Below are 16938 nucleotides of genomic sequence, written 5' to 3'. Positions count from 1 at the left end.
GTATAGAGTTTAAAGTTTTTGCCTCTGAGGTGTAGTGGAGTAGAGGTAAAAATACTGAAAATAGGAAATACTCCAGTAAAGTGAAACAGTACCTCAAAAAAAACTGCACAGTACAGTATGTACAGTACTTGAGTATATGTACTTAGTTACTTTCCACCACTGTAGGCTGTAATCACCTGGCTATAAAGTGCGATTCTCTCAAATCATTATTTTTCAACGTGTGCAATCACAGCACAGCGCCCACTGCAATCACAGTCAATTCCGCTGAGTGTTTGGTGGTCAACTGCCTTGCTCAAGGTCATGGTGATGGACGAGAGCGTGCTTCCTTCATTTCCATCACCGTGATTTCCATCGCTGGAATTGGCGCCAGTTCCTTCGGCCTCACACTGATGAATAGCAACTCCTCGCATATATTGCACCTGCTTTTAAAGCTGCGATCTGTACGTCTTTATGCTCTGTTTCCAGACAGAGAGAGGTGATTGCAACTGTTCACAGTCGGGCCGTGTTGCCTGAGACTCCTCCGGTCATCAAATTATTGGCTTAGGAATGCGACAAAAACAAAAACAATCTCTATGAATCCAAGGCTTCGTGGGGTGAGTAATTGACAGAAAATAAGTGATTTTTGGATTATCCCTTCACAGTGGCGTCAGTTCAGAAAAAGGTACGTGCGCGTGCAAGACACCAGTCATGTTGCCATACCTTAGCAACAGGCATGATACATTTACAGTATTTTAAGAAGTACATTCTATTTTTTCCCCCTAAAATTTCTATGGTTTCTTGGGCTGGATATGGCAGTCTGGAACAGTTGTTCAAGTGTGGCTAAACTTGGCATAAACGTGCCACAATTAACAATAATGAATTGCACCTGTGCAGCTGACCTGCGGAACCTGGGAATATACTATTCTGTCAAGATGGGGAGATAAAAGTGTGGAAAATATAATTATAATACCTTGTTAAATTATGCATTTGTAGATATTTATACTGTAATTTAACAACATAACCAGCACAGATAGACAAAGAGACATTCATGGATTTATATTTTAAAGTAACTTGTATTTTCCCCCCTGGACCCAGGTATGGCAGCTGCATACCCCTGCCATACCCAATTGACGCCCCTGTCCCTTCAACCGTCAACACTTTTTTTTTTTTCAGTTTCTTTTGCTGAAGCATAAATTAAGCTTCACTCAGCATTTACAGATCATACAAAGCGTATCCTCGATTTTAACTGTGTTGTTGACAGAAATAAACTGCACGAAAATGCCAACCTATATGAGCTTTCATGACAACAGCAAGCATGCAGTAGCCCGTCGTTGTCGCAATAAACGATCATTAAATCCACCGTGACCAACCCCGAGTCACGCAGTAATTAAACACACACTCCTGTTCGCCTTGTCCGCGTAGAAAAAATTAACGTGGGACGTTTCGGAAACGCCGGTGTCTTTTAGAGGCATATTCCTCTGCATTAGCAGTCATTGTTCATTAGGCCCATGTGGCGCGGCAGCGCAATAATTGCCTCTCTCATGCCTCATTCATATGTTTCTAATTGGATCATTTGTATTAATTTCAATGAAAAATGCTGAATATTAAAAATCCATTAATTCAAGCAAGGGGTGGGACACAAAAAGAAAACTCTGCAATTCTTGCATAGAAGGAAGGGAGAGAGAAAAAAAAAACAGGTGTTACAGTATTAAGTGGCTTTCAGCTCGTTTGCAGTTGTCTGGCATGTGTTCAGCCCAAGACCTCTTTTAAAGCCATGTGGAGAACAAAAAAACAACCCCGGCACATGACAGCACCGGCCACACTGCAGCGCGGCAGTGAAGGCCTAATATGTCTCGAAGAACCCCTGAAGCTCTGTGGCTAAAAATAAAAACAAGGCTAACTCTCCCCCTGATGCAGAACACCTGTCCTGTCCCTGAGACTCTTTATCCGGGACTAGGGGTGTAACGATACATTTTAATAGCGATTCGATACATATCACGTTACATGGTTGACGATACGATACATGGACGATATTGGTTCATTCATGGCGATACGATACGATTCGATTTAATGATTTAAAATCGATATAGTAACTATTTAGCAAATAAATTAAATCTGTGTGAAAGGTGTGGATAGTGCAGGTTTTTAAGGGAAACATGTATTTTTATGGATATAAATAAGTAAACACAGTGATTATCTGCCAAATACATGGACATTGTATATTGACAAACCTGCACCTTGACATGAACCCAGAGATTACACACATTTATCAATAGACCAGTGTAGCTATATGGAAAGGAAAAGTAATTAAACCCCTCCTTTTAATTTTTTCTTCTTAAAAAGGCTAAATACAATGCAAAGTAGGTAGTATCGATACAATCGATTCTTTGCACTGCCGATTCGATACGATACAAAATAAAACGATACGATTCGATTTTAGCTGTTTTCATTTCGATCTACTTCGATTTTTTAAGTTAAAAACGATATTTCGATACAGTTACTATATCGTTACACCCCTATCCGGGACTCATCTGTTGCTGCTCGCTGCACAGTCCAGCCCTTCAACGAGGCGATTAGGAAAGCCGCTCTCTGCAGAATTATGAGACGCGGAAGGCCAACCGTATACCGCATCCGTCCCCCAAATATACGCTCCGGAATATCACGTCGCATGGGACCTCGATCGGCTCTGCGGAATTATTGTTGTGACCAATTTTACACTCTCAGAGCACAAGTACATTTACTGACAATTTTCATATCGATTGCTCGACCCGTGAAGCCTTGAATTTATGGAGAATCGCTGTTTTTGACGCAATCCTTTAAGGTGAATAAAAAATAAAAAAAACATCAACAAAGAACTTGATGAATTAAAGAAAATACTGGTTGAGGATTAACAACAGCAAAACAATATCAAAATCCATTTATAAACTCCCACAGAATTCTCAAGGTAAAACCTTGTATCCAGTCCGAATCGTCCAAAACAAGCGTGTGTTTCTACACAAGCTGAGTTCATACACATGTGTACTGAGGGTATGGTCGACTCTGGATACAGGACACTTGAGTCACTTTCACACATGCACTGTACCATTCCAGACTTTAAAAGGTGGGTATGTACTGTATGAAAGCAACATTCCGGCTCAATAGGATCAGATATGCAACAGACTTTGCTGGCCGCTGGACTCTTGAGTTAGGCCTAAACCGCTCTATGTGTGAATAGACGCTGCAATCGTCTGGTGGATGTACCGGTACATGTAACGAAGCTACTAACGAGTGGACATGTTGATGGTGCTACATGAGCGCTTCCCTGCGCAGTGTGCACTTTTCTGTACAGAGACCAATGCTATTTTTCCAACTTGGAGGACAGCTCGTTTAGATCACATGGTTCTCAACCTGTGGGTCGGGACAGGTCCCCAAATTATTTTGGGGGGTCCCCAGAAGATTAACTTAATGTGCAGCATTGTTTTCTCACTCAACAGTAAAACAGACGTTTAAAGTTTAAAGGTAGGGTAAGTGAATTCATTTTATTCTAATAATAACAAAATGGGTCTATGTTCTGATAGTACTAGCTACTATATAGAGTGTTTGGTCCATATTTGGACTTCATCCCCTGTAAGGAGAAAAAAGCAGTTTCAGTTGCTCCCCCAAAACTGGTGGGTGACAGGTTTTCCTCCAATCAGGATAGAGTGGGGCCTTCCTCCAATCATGGTCGAGTGGGGGCGGGCCTTAATCGCACCAAGGCCTGCCCCCACTCGATCATGATTGGAGGAAGGCCCCCCGCCTGTCACCTACATGACAACTGAAGCTTAAGTGAAATCACTTAACCTACCTTTAAGTGTACAGAGGGTACATGCACATTTCTAAAGTGACAATTTAAGTACTTTTTAATACCTCTAAAATGACAAATTAAACATTGGCCAAAATGTCAAATATTAGAGGCAGAAATTGTGAAAATAGCCGATCTACATGCTCACAACGAGGCGTTTTGAGCATGTAGATCTGCTATTTTCACAATAGAACCGTGTTATACAAAATGTCATGCCTCAACTCTTAGTGCTCGTCAGTGTGTGTGTGTGTGTGGGGGGGGGGGGGGGGGGGGGTCCCCAGTTAAAATATGATTATTTTTGGGGTTGCGGCTTGAAAAGGTTGAGAACCTCTGGTTTAGATGAAAATGTGTAGTTTTGTTGTCTACATTAGGCCTAATATGATAGGAAAGATGTTTCGTTTGTGTTTTGCAATGGTTGCATCAAAGGGAGACCTCTGTCAAGCATGCCTGGCAATTCAATATCTGTCATGTTATGTGGAAGGAAATTAAAAAAGATTTCATTTGATCCTCGCATCTCCCTCAGGCTGTGCCTGTGTTATATGTCTAAGTGGGAGTAGCTAATGTGTGCGTCTATACCAGGGGTCGGCAACCCAAAATGTTAAAAGAGCCATATTGGACAAAAAAAACAAAAACAAATCTGTCTGGAGCCGCAAAAAATTATAAAAGCCTTATATATCGTCGTTGTCTGGTGGAAACCTTGTATGTTCAAAACTTTGTTTTGTATTTATCATTTAAAAAATTAACTAAACTAGTGAAAACAGCCGATCTACAAGCACACAACGCCTCGCATCGCGAGGCGTTGTGTGCTTGTAGATCTGCTGTTTTCACTACTTTTGTGCGTCAGTCTTGTATGATGAAGCAGGGCTTTACTTTACGAAAAAAAAAAAAACATTTGAAACTTGGAGATAACAAGGTTTCTGCCTGACAGTGATGATAAAAAAATCGTCAAAACAAAAAATATTTTTTTCCCCCCATCTTTTTTCATTTTCATACATTTTTGAGAAAGCTCCAGGGAGCCACTAGGGTGGTGCTAAAGATGCGACTCTAGAGCCGCGGGTTGCTGACCCCCGGTCTATACTAACCAGCCTCACCGTATGAAACGGACTACTTCACGTGTGAACGCAACTGAAACTGACATTCTCCTGTTACATGCTACACGCGTGAAAGGCCAACACCGGACAATGTCCCAACCTGATTCCCTAGAATAGAGGGAAGGCTTAGCCCCCACTAAGCCCCCCCCCCCCCCCCCACTCACCACAAACCCAATTGTGATGTTATTTAAATATTTAAGGAATGAATAAATAAAATATATATGAATTTGTGAAAGACAATTGACTGACATCAATGTAAACCATACAATAAAATCATACATTTTATGCTGGAAAGCATCTTCAGCCTCACAAAAACCCTATTCGATCACCTTCAACTTCAGTCCTCAGATTTGGAGCTGGAAACTGCCAATGATCTGGTCTGTTCAGTTATCCATACCCTAAGCGAGAGAATTTTGTTTGTCATATAATATTATTCATTATTGTTTGTTGCCAAAATTCATTAGCCCCCGCTCTAAAAAAGCTAGCCCCCCCAGACACAATTCTCTGGAGCCGTCGCTGCCCCAGACATTTTCCAGTGAAATAAGAATTTGGATTATACTTTGAGAGTTGTGTTGGAGTTTTTAAACAGACTGTTGATATAGTTTTGTTGTTCTTCGAACCCTATAGTTTCTGTAAAGAAAAGTATGTTGTTGATTTTCTTCATCCGCTGTGAAGGAATGCAATCCAAACAAACATTCTCCATGAATTCAAGGGTGAGTAATTGATAGGGGTCAGTAATTGCAGTAAATGTCCCAAACTGTTGAATTCAAATTCAGAAATTGCAAAAAATAGAAGATCTACAAGTGTGTGATGATCAAGTAGGCCATTCATTTACAAAAAAATCACACCAAGTGTGAAGTGAGCGGTGCTATTTATGAGTTAATTTCATTAAGAGTCACGCAAAGCTTGGCGAATGTGACCCTGGACATGCAACAAACTTTGTGCCAAGATGTAGGCCAGATGTAGGCTACACTTCAGAGCTCGGATATTTTTTAGGCGAGTCAGTAGAATAATACAGCAGTGACAAATTGACAACAAATACTGCATGTGTGGGGAGGAAGCAATTGGCTTAATAATAATAATAATAATGCTTTTTTATTTTATCTCCATAATTTTAATGGAGATACAATGTTTCTGCCAGACAGCAACAATTTATTTCGGGGGTGAAGTATTAGTGTCATCGTCAGGGGCGTCACACCAAATTCTGGGCCCTGGGTACAAGGATTCACTGCGGGCCCCCCATGAATGTTAACTATTGAAAAATAGCAGATATACAAGCTCACAGCGCGGCACCGAGTGCCGCGCTGCGAGCTTGTAGATCTGCTATTTTTGAAAAATTGTGAAAATGTGTGCAAGAAACCCATGTTTCCATGTCAGTGGTGCTTAAACTTTTTCATGTGAAGGACCCCCAAAATGATATGAATTTGGCCACGGAACCCCATCTCAAAATATTTAGTTCCAGGGACCCCCCCTGAAGCAAAATTTTAGTTACAAATGTTCGGTTAAAAAAATACATATTCAAAGATTTGCACACATTTTCACGACTTTTCAAAAATAGCAGATCTACAAGCTCGCAGCGCGGCACTTGGTGCCGCGCTGTGAGCTTGTAGATCTGCTATTTTTCAATAGCTACAGTTACTAGGGCCCCTCCACCTTGGGCCCTGGTAACTCAGTCCCACTTTCCTACCCCTTGTGACGCCCCTGGTCATCGTGACCGCTCGTAGCAGAGCGGAGTGGGGGAAGGGTGAAGAGCTTTGAACACAGCCAGAGCTACAGATGAGAATGGTAACTAAAGGCAACAGGAAGGGGTAGAGGTCTCAGTGACCCATCCACAGTCGGGCCCAATACCGACTTGAGGGGAGACGGATTAAGGTGGGCCAGGGGAAATGCTCATTTGCATGCGCCTCTCATCGTGAGTGAGTAACTTTCCAGCTGCAGCACCGGTGGATAAGGTCATCGGTGTCGAGGATGTAAACAGATGATACGGACAGCGTGTGATCCTTCAGGCCCAGGGGGCTCGGGAGCGTCCTGATGATCACCGCGCTGATGACCTCGAAAAAACTGAGCTGTTGGACCAGGGACGTGCTGGGCCCCTGATTCAGCCCGGGAAAAAGAGTTGGAGAGGCCCTCATTGCGTGCTATAGAGAGAGATCTCTCTCTATAGCGCTGCTGCTACTCAAAGATTTGTCATTTCAGATCATGACAAGTGACAATCCAGTGGGCCAATTACATGAGTTATATTTCGTCCCGTTTGATTTGTATTTATCATTTTAAAAATGATTTAAACTAGTGAAAACAGCCGATCTACAAGCACACAACGCCTCGCAGCACGAGGCATTGTGTGCTTGTAGATCTGCTGTTTTCACTACTTTCGTGCGACGGCCTTGTATGATGAAGCAGGGCTTTGCTTTGCGGAAAAAATTACAAATTTGAAACTTGGAGATACAAGGTTTCTGCCCGACAGTGACGATTTACTTTGTTGGCCGCCCAGCCCCCAAAATGGAACGACATTTTATTTTCATTTTTTTCCTAATGGCCGGCCTGGACCGTCCGGGAATGAACCGGCCGTTCGGGAGTTGTCCCGCTTTTCCCAGTGAAGTGCAGCTCGTGTTTTTAGCAACTTACTAAAGTCATTTTAAACCCATATCTTTTCGGTCCTGTCACTAACGCTCAGTATAGGAAGGCACTCTTATACTGTCTAGTCTACTCGTTCTGTGTCTCAGAGGAGGGTTGTGGACAGTTCAGACACCCGTCTACCACCGCCATAATCAGTAGGCAGGTTTGGTCATTTCAAACAAGATTTCATGTTTTATTTCATTTTGTATTAATGTGATTAATACAATGACCTCTATTTCACCAAGCTACCTTTCCAGGAATAGTGGAAGTTTCTATTAGTTTCTATTTGGTTGGAATCCCCACAGATGATGTCACTGGTAGGAAGGTTTCTTAACTACCCACAGCCCACCAATGAGACACAGAGTGAGTAGACAAAAATAATACCACATTGGCGCGCTGTCGGGCGCAAACCTCTGTCTATGTGGGTTTTACATATATTGAACCAACGAAAAGTATTAATACTTGAGCTGCCATAGTTTTGCCATAATTAATGTAGATTAATGCCGTGTATCTTTCCTATTGTTTTTACCTGATTTCCAGTGGCGGCGCGCACGCACCGCGTGCCCATTGTGCGCGCGGTCGCCCCGTCCACGGCCAACCCACGTGTCTTCTTTCACGCGGAGAAGAAACAATCCATACGCGAGTATCCATGAGTCAACTACAGTCCACAGAAAATGGGGCCGTCGAGCGATGTGGGGAGAAAGCAACCAGAAAAAGCCAGATCTTAGCAGCCAGATACAGATGGCTGTGAATGAGGAAGTGGTGGTCGGGCCGCATCGCGGCCGCGTTGCATCACGGGACATGACTTTTTTTTTTCGCTCACCAGCGGTCGCCGCAGCACCTGGTTACCATGGTAACCAGCTAACATGTCCCTGGACGTGAAAACGGGGCTTTGGCGCTGCACCGCGGTAAATGTTATCACTTTCCTGGACGTTTTTTTTTTGGAAGTGTTAAAAATCACTTCTGACTAAACCTCCTAACTCCAGCTTTAAGCCCTCCTGTATGTACGTTTGTACTTTGTCATAATGACAAAACAACGAAAGCAGCTGGCAGCTTTTGGGTTGAATTTTTAAACATTCTAAGTTTCGGCCTATAATGACATTCCCAAAATAGGGATGCCAGGGTGATATTAATGTGCTAATATACAGAGCGCCGAGCTCCTGGGTTTTTGCACCTGCCTCAACGTGTGGCGACCATGTGCCAGCATCACAGAGACTAATGACTGCACATTCCCTGTGTCTCCTGATTGAGTGTGATTGTTACCAGGCTGTACTACATGCATATGAGCATTATGCATCACATGATTTACAGCTGCTCATTGTTATGTCAATGAGCAGAGGGCACGCTGCTGTGCAGTAAATGCCTCCGTTAATGTAACCGTACCCAGCTGAGGAGGAGGAGGCTTCAGTGGTGGAAAAAGTACTCAAATATTCTATATTCACAGGACAATTTTGCAACTTTTCAACCTATCTTCAAATAATAGGTCCTCACTCATGTTCATAATAATTTTTCCCCCTACTCTGTCCAAGTCTCTTTAGGAGAGCTGTGGGAAGTTCAGAAACTATTATATACTTTTTTAAATATTTTGATTTTTATTATCGAGAGAACAATGGCTTCCACTTTAACATTGCAACTTTTCAAGAATAAAAAGCCTGCATTTTCTATTAGCTTGGATTCCCCATTGATGATGTCACAAGATGATGGGTTTCTGACCTGCCCACAGCCCTCCTCTGAGACACAGACCAAGTAGGAAATAAAATATTTTATCATGAACATTAGTGAGGACCAATTATATGAAGATAGGTTGAAAAGTCGTGAAGTCGTCACACTGCTGCGTTTTTTCCGGCCGAATATAGGAGCGAATTTCGGAGCACGTAAATAAATAAATCAACCTCACGTTATGTCAATCACGTGGCACACTGCCGCCCGTTTCGTATTTATTTTCGGACAACTGTGTCCCTTGCTCTCTCTTTCTCTCTCTCTCTCTCTCTCTCTCTCTCTCTCTCTCTCTCTCTCTCTCCTTGCCCTGAAAAATGCATTTCGCAAACAAAAAAACACAGCAGTGTGCAACAAGCTTAAGTGTAGAAATACTCGGTTACGAGTAAAAGTCTGGAATAAAAAATTGCCTTGGATAAAATAATAAAAGTATTGTTATCACAATGTACTTAAACGTACCAAAAGCAGAAAGTACTCATTACGTTTTCAAATGTTGAAATGTATAAAAATCATTTGTAAATAGCAGATCTACAAGCTCACAATGCGTTGCATAGATCGGCTATTTTCAAATGGACGAAATGTATATAGGGTGGTTTATGTATGTTTTGTAATAACTAGTAACTCAAGTTTTCAAATTTTTTGTAGTGGAATAAAAGCCTCTGAGAATCAAGTAATGGAGTAGAAGTAAAAGTACTGAAAATTGGAAATACTCAAGTCCAGTAAAGTAAAATATAAAATATAAAATATATAATAAATAAATACATCTATAAGGGTGCCCTCACACCAAAATACCTATGAAAGTGGAATCTGCGTTCCGCCAATGCATTTCAATGAGAATGAAGCGGTTTCATGCCAGCAGAGGATTTCTGCAAAAAACGCTCCCTTCTCATTGAAATGCATTGGCGGAACACGGATTCCACTCTCATAGGTATTTTGGTCTGAGGCACACCAAAATACCTATGAAAGTGGAATCTGCGTTCCGCCAATGCATTTCAATGAGAATGGAGCGGTTTCATGCCAGTAGAGGATTTCTGCAAAAACCGCTCCACTCTCATTGAAATGCATTGGCAGAACGCGGATTCCACTCTCATAGGTATTTTGGTGTGAGGGCACCCTAAATTGTACTTATTGCGACCGTAGGTTGCATTTACTACCAAAACCTCCATGGGCTGTCTGTCAGTGAGTCAGTCACACGTCACACGTCACACTTTTTCCCTGCTTATATCTCCGCACCCGTTGACCCGATCCATGCCAGATTTTACACACACACTCCTTGCCTGCCAAACTACAACCTCCAAGGACCCCCGGAGCCCCAGGGACCCCCAGGTCCCTGGGGGACCCCCAGATGTAAAAAAAGACCAAATGTGCAAAAATGACCAAATGACCACCCCAACGGGGCTGCTCACGGGGAATTCCCGGGGACCACCGACTCCTGGTGCTCCAGAACGGATGCAAAAGTGGTGGCGCCCCCAGTGGAGGACCCCCTGCCACTGCAGCGCACATAAAATGCCGTAACTCGGGCTAGGACCGTCCGGGAGAGCCGGGGCCGGTACCTATTCGTCCGCCAAGGCAACGCGGAGACCCCACCCCTCATTTCTCACATGGCCCTATTCTAGCGCCACCTTCAGGCCGATTTATAAAACACATTTTTGGACACTGCTCCTACAGTTTTTGCCCTAAAATCACGAATATCACTACACAGCATGTCTACACTCATGTCATCAACATGGATCAGGAAGATTTTGGAAAAACACATGTTTGCCCTATTTGTGGAGATACGCCACCTACGGTCGCTTATCTCCCGATTAGGGAGTCTTACTGGTGTACAGTACTTGGGTAAATATGCTTAGTTACTTTACATCACTGGGAAACTTGCATCCGAACTTCAGTATATTATATATGTGTAACTTTCAAGGTACAGTTATGCAAGGCTTACTGCAGGTACTCATCAACCAAGACAGTGTTGAAAAAAACATGGCTTCCCTGTGGATCTCCGACGTGATGCTGATGATTTCATATTGATAGCGGTCGTCTTGCCCCAAATATGGAGGGAATTGATAGTAGAGTGTATTTGAGATTATGAATTCATAAAATGTGAAATCTGAGTTCATTAAACACGACACACGCACGCACGCACGCACACACACACACTCACTTAACAATCTTAAAGATTGCTTGCCACCAGTGGTGTAAAGTAACTAAGTACATTTACTTAAGTACACTTTTGAGTTATTTGTACTTTACTTGAGTAATTCCAATTTCCACTACATCTCGGATCGAAATATTGTAGGCCTATCCACTACAATATTACTCCACTATATTTCTTTCAAAACTTTAGTTACTAGTTACTTTGTAGATTTATATTATTATTACAAAACATACATTAACCACTTCAGCCGTATATACATTTTGGCCATTTGAAAATAGCCGATCTACAAGCTCACAATGCATCGTGATGCGACGCAGTGTGAGCTTGTAGATCTGCTATTTTCAAAAGACATTTGATAACTTGAAATGGGACATTCTGCACAATGAGTACTTTTACTTTTGGTACTTTTAGTGCATTTTGATCCCAATACTTTTGTACTTTTACTCAAGTAAATGTTGAATACCGAACTTCTACTTGTAACAGAGTACATCTACATTGCAGTAATGATACTTTTACTTAAGTAAATAATGTAAGTACATTTTACACCACTGCTTGCCACCCTGGTGCCATGTCATACAAAGGAAACGCTGACAAGACTTGTGGACAGATAACTGTACATCTGCCACATAGAGACTCCCAACAACCCTCTCATTAATCCCCATTGCCCGCTGGCTGGGTCTCTTACCAATGCACGCATCTATCACATCCTCTCCCATTCTAGAAGCAGAGTGGCTGCTGCACTCTCCTTTATTGAGACAGACTTTTAGAAAGCTCCGTAGGGGGCAGTATAGAGGGGGGCGTCAGTGCAGACAAGGATGACTTGCTGTCAAAACATGCAGGACTGGGGCGCAGGTTCAAGGGAGAGTGTTTTCTGCTGGTGTTTCAGTCCGAGTGTATCAAAGGGTGCGTTCGGAAATGCGCACCGGTTCTGGTTAGGGTTAGAGTTAGGGTTAGGTTTAGGCATAGTTTTACTGAGGTTAAGGTTAGGGTTAGGGTTAGGGTTAGGCATAGTTTTACTGAGGTTAGGGTTAGGATTAGGGTTGGGTTTAGGCACACTGAGCACACACCCGGTGCGTATTTCCGAACGCACCCTTTGATACACTCGGACCGAAACACCAGCAGAAAACACTCTCCCGCAGGCTCAAGTCCCGTTCCCGATGACCTTTGCTGCATGTGAGTCTACTGTCCTATCGATAAAGGCATAAAAGCACCAAAACAACGTGCAGGCCCAGGACACAGGGGGTTAAACCACGTGAACCCTTTGTACTTCAGTGGCCGGGGTCCCCGGTTACCCTAACCTCAGTGGGGGAATGTCTGAATGGGGATGTTTCTATAAGTGGGGCTGTTTCTTTTCCCCCCTCTACACCAAATCTTGTTGACAAAATAGCTTCAAACAATAATTGTTCACCTACTTTCACAGAATGTTCAGATATCTTTGCAGAAATGTTCACCTAAGGTTTCTGTTGTCAACCACCAGGTCATACCACAAGACTTCCTCCTCCCACTGTCAGTGTGTGCTAGCTGTATGCATGCACCATATACCAATTTACAGCCTTTCGTGCTCAAATAACCATACCGCACAACAGAAATGAAATACCGTAAGCCATGCCTCATCACTATAAACATCACTCTAACACTTATGCAAATACAACACATTCCCATGATATCGGAGAAGATAATCTTTGTAGTTGCTTTACTTTGCTATGCTAGGCTATAGCAGTCTTCACTAAGGAAGTAGAACTCTCCGACTCGTGAGTTTTCACCCTTAAACTGAGCTGTAAATCGTCGTTGTCGGGCGGAAACCTCGTATCTCCAAGTTTCAAATTTGTTATTTTTTTTCACAAAGTAAAGCCCTGCTTCATCATACAAGGCCGTCCCACAAAAGTAGTGTGTGCTTGTAGATTGTCTGTTTTCACTAGTTTAAATCATTTATAAAATGATAAATGCAAAACGGACGGTTTTGGACTCAAAATAATAGTAGGCCTATTGTGTGTTTGTTTACATGTTCCAGAAGGCCCCAAGCAAAACGTAGAAATCGTTTAATTTCCCTGTTTATTTGACTATCAACCCGATGAGCGAATTTAAGACTGCCTATTCAGATCATAGGTTTCACTTTGAACAACACTTGCACCTCTCTCAGCCGACAGTCCCTGGCATACAATATTTTTTGAAATGGGCCTCTCTGCTCTGCGGTCTAATACATATCAATTTGGCTTGTCCTTGACATGAAAATGAAAATGAGAGCCCCCCCCGCTAGACTGCTTTATACTGTGAACCAAATAAACAGATCCCCTCTTTTTCTCCTTCGCCAGCCTTGCTCCCTGCGTTATGTTCTCAGTATCTATTCAGGGTTGTGTTGTATGTTTTTTTTTTTTTTTTCTCAGGGGCCACTGAACCCTTCCTTTGGAGTTTGTTATGATAGAATGTGCAGGCGAATGAATGCCAGACATGGCTGAAAACACAAGGCTCGTCTTTCATCCAGGCTGTGGCGTTAAATGTCTCTGTGCCATCTGGAGCTGAGTAAAAAAAAAAAAAAGAAGAGATCGTTGCGTTTTTAATCCATTTAGAACGGGCACACATTATTGGTTATCATTAACTATCGGCAGGGTTTACTGCAGCACTTTACAGGCCAGGCGCCCCGCCCGGCCTGAAAACCCCCCCGCCCCCCCAAGGGTATTAAAAAAAAAAAAAAAAAAAAAAAAAAAAAAATCAAAAAAACATTTTTTTCTCAAAAAAACTTTTTGGACCTCCAACAATGTACTAGGCATGATCGCGATCGCGAAATTGCATGTTTAACCCCCATACCAACCCTATCTTTCAAACATGGCAGCCATGTTTGTTTACATTTGAAGAAAACATAAGGGCTGGTATCTCCTGAATGCAGGAAATACTCAAGTAAAGTGCAAATACCTGAAAATCTCCTTTGTACAGTATAAGTACAGTACTTAAGTAAATCTACTTAGTTACTTTACACCAATGTTTCTTTTTTTTTACTGTGCTGTAGACTTCTATTTATATGGCACGAGTGCTGGTTGATTAACCTGGGGGAAAAAAACAAGTTACACTGTCCTGTGAAAAACGTAGTTATTCAATGTTGAATAAATGTGAATGATAGCATGTAGTTGTGTTTTCCGTCATCATGGGCACATTCATGTGTTTTTTATAGGGCAAAAATAAGAATTAATATAAAAAATTAAGTGAATTAATTACTCGAATTAATTAATTAATTATCAAAAAATTTCGGCGCACGCGCGAAGCGCGTGCGCCATGAGATCCCCCCCTGGTCAAGACTTTTTCCTGCAGGAAACCCTGATCGGTGCCGCACTGTGAGCTTGTATATCTGCTATTTTTGAAAAATCGTGAAAATTACAATTTTGACCCGATTCTATACAGTACATGTCTTTTGAATTCTTCTAAGATTTTTTTGAAAAACCCTATGTTTCTATGTCAGCAATCTGTCAGCCATCGTCAAAAAAAAGGTCCTTTTCACTTAACTGGAGCTCAGCTAGTCTGTTGTTCTTGAGAGACTACTATGTCAGTGGTCCTCAAACCTTTTCATGTGAAGGACCCCCAAAATGATATTTATTTGGCCACGGACCCGCATCTCAAAATATTTAGTTCCAGGGACCACCCAGAAGCAAAATTTGAGTTACAAACGTTCGCTTTGAAAATACATATATTCAAAGATTTGCACACATTTTCACAACTTTTTCCAAAAATAGCAGATCTACAAGCTCGCAGCGCGGCACTTGAGCTTGTATCTCTGCTATTTTTCACTGGTGCATTCAATAATTCTAGGCCTAAATGGGTTAAGGAGGCTCTATCTAATTGGTAAATATTTACTCGCACACACAGGAGCTCTCGGCGGCGGCGGCACGCACACACGCACGCACACGCACGCACGCACACACACACGCACACACACACACACACACACACACACACACACACACACACACACACAACTTCTAATAAAGCGGTACATGGAGGAGGAGGAGGAGCCTTGGGCTTCTCCTCTGCTTCCTCTCGGTGCGGTTCCAGTTCCACACAAAAACACATGAAGCCGGGGTTGAACATTGGATAATGGTTGATGAGAAGCCATAATGAAAGCACTGCTGCTGGGATGAATGGGGTTCTGTCGACACACGCCGCATAAATACTGTGCTGGAGCTGTGTTACTGTATCTTGTCAGTGTGAAAATGCTTTTATTTCTGTGTGTGATGTGTGTGAGCGTGCGTGTGTGTGCGTGCGTGTGCGTGTGCGTGTGTGTGTGTGTGTGTGCGTGCGTGCGTGCGTGCGTGCGTGCGTGCGTGCGTGTGTGTGTGTGGTAATGTATGCATACATACAGTATACAGTGTGCAAGCATGCTTTGGTGTGTGCATTGATGTATCGGCTGTGTGGCCTGCTGCCTGGTGCATGTATTCATATCTTATATGTGTACAAGCGCTAGCATATCGTCGTTGTCGGGTGGAAACCTTGTATGTCCAAAACCGTTTGTTTTGTATTTATCATTTTAAAAATGACTTAAACAAGTGAAAACAGCCGATCTACAAGCACACAACGCCTCGCACCGCGAGGCGTTGTGTGCTTGTAGATCTGCTGTTTTCACTACTTTTGTGCAACGGCCTTTTATGGTGAAGCAGGGCTTTGCTTTGTGAAAAAAATGTACAAAATTGAAACTTGGAGATACAAGGTTTCTACCTGACAGTGGCGATATGCTTGAGTATGTGCTCATCCTTCCATGTCCATGCATGTGTCAACCAATTTACAGTCTACTGTATGTATCAGTGTGTGTGTGAGTGTGTGTGTAGTACTGTGGTACATACATATTAAGTGTATGTGTGCGTGTGTGTTAGTTTGTGTGTGTGCGCGCAACTTAATGTCAATGCAGCCATCGTAACAGCCACCAGCCCCGGCGTGTGATGTGTGCACTCATCATCTCAGCAGCATGCAGCAATAGCCTTTACATTTCCTTGCACACATTAACACTCCCATCCCTGACCCCGGTATGTGGGGCGATCCTCCCGCCCGCAAGCCTCATTCGTCTCCATCAGCGGGAGCAGCGGCGAGAGGATAGGCGCGACTTACCAAAGCACAGTACGTCTCCGGCGGGTCCCCGCATGTGATGTTGGGGGGGTCGAGGCCAACGTGCAGGTACTTTGTCATATCGGTGGCTTCTGGCTGGCAGGCCATGTAGTCCCAGGCCAGGCCCTCCTCCGTGTAGATCTGGGACTTGCACACGTCGTAGTGTCCCCAGGCCGCCGGGTAGTGCTGCATGCCGCGAGCCACGCTGGCACACGCGGCCTGTAGGGTGACCAGCACAGCGGGCCAAAGCATATCTGCTGCTGCTGCTGCTCGCTGCCTTGTGTCTCTGTGCTTCGCTGTCTTTCCTTTTGTTTTTGTTCGTCTTTCTTGCAATCGACGCTCAGCCTTGAAAGGACGGCATAAAACTCGGAACGTTCTAAAATAGCTCCAGCTGTGACAAGATGTGCAGTGGACCGTTTGCGAACAGCAGCGGCATTTTGGCTAGATTTAGCGTCGGCGGCTTCAGGCTATACTGTTAGCAC

The 16938-nt window shown here is 43.2% G+C and overlaps 1 protein-coding gene across 1 annotated transcript in view; it reads right to left on the bottom strand.

Annotated features, from left to right (window-relative positions):
• LOC308284806 (netrin-G1-like) overlaps nt 1-16708 on the bottom strand; it is a gene marked incomplete at both ends in the record, with an annotated part of 134226 nt that extends 117518 nt beyond the window's left edge. Inside the window, one exon of the mRNA XM_080725533.1 lies at nt 16460-16708. Coding sequence (XP_080581659.1) covers nt 16460-16708 — 249 coding nt within the window. The remainder of the gene's footprint in view (nt 1-16459) is intronic.
• Nucleotides 16709-16938: the final 230 nt, after the last annotated feature.

Source organism: Nannobrachium achirus (assembly GCF_963921795.1).
Source record: "Nannobrachium achirus genome assembly, chromosome: 5".
In the NCBI taxonomy this organism is placed as follows: domain Eukaryota; kingdom Metazoa; phylum Chordata; class Actinopteri; order Myctophiformes; family Myctophidae; genus Nannobrachium; species Nannobrachium achirus.
This window is presented reverse-complemented; position numbering and strand designations above follow the sequence as displayed.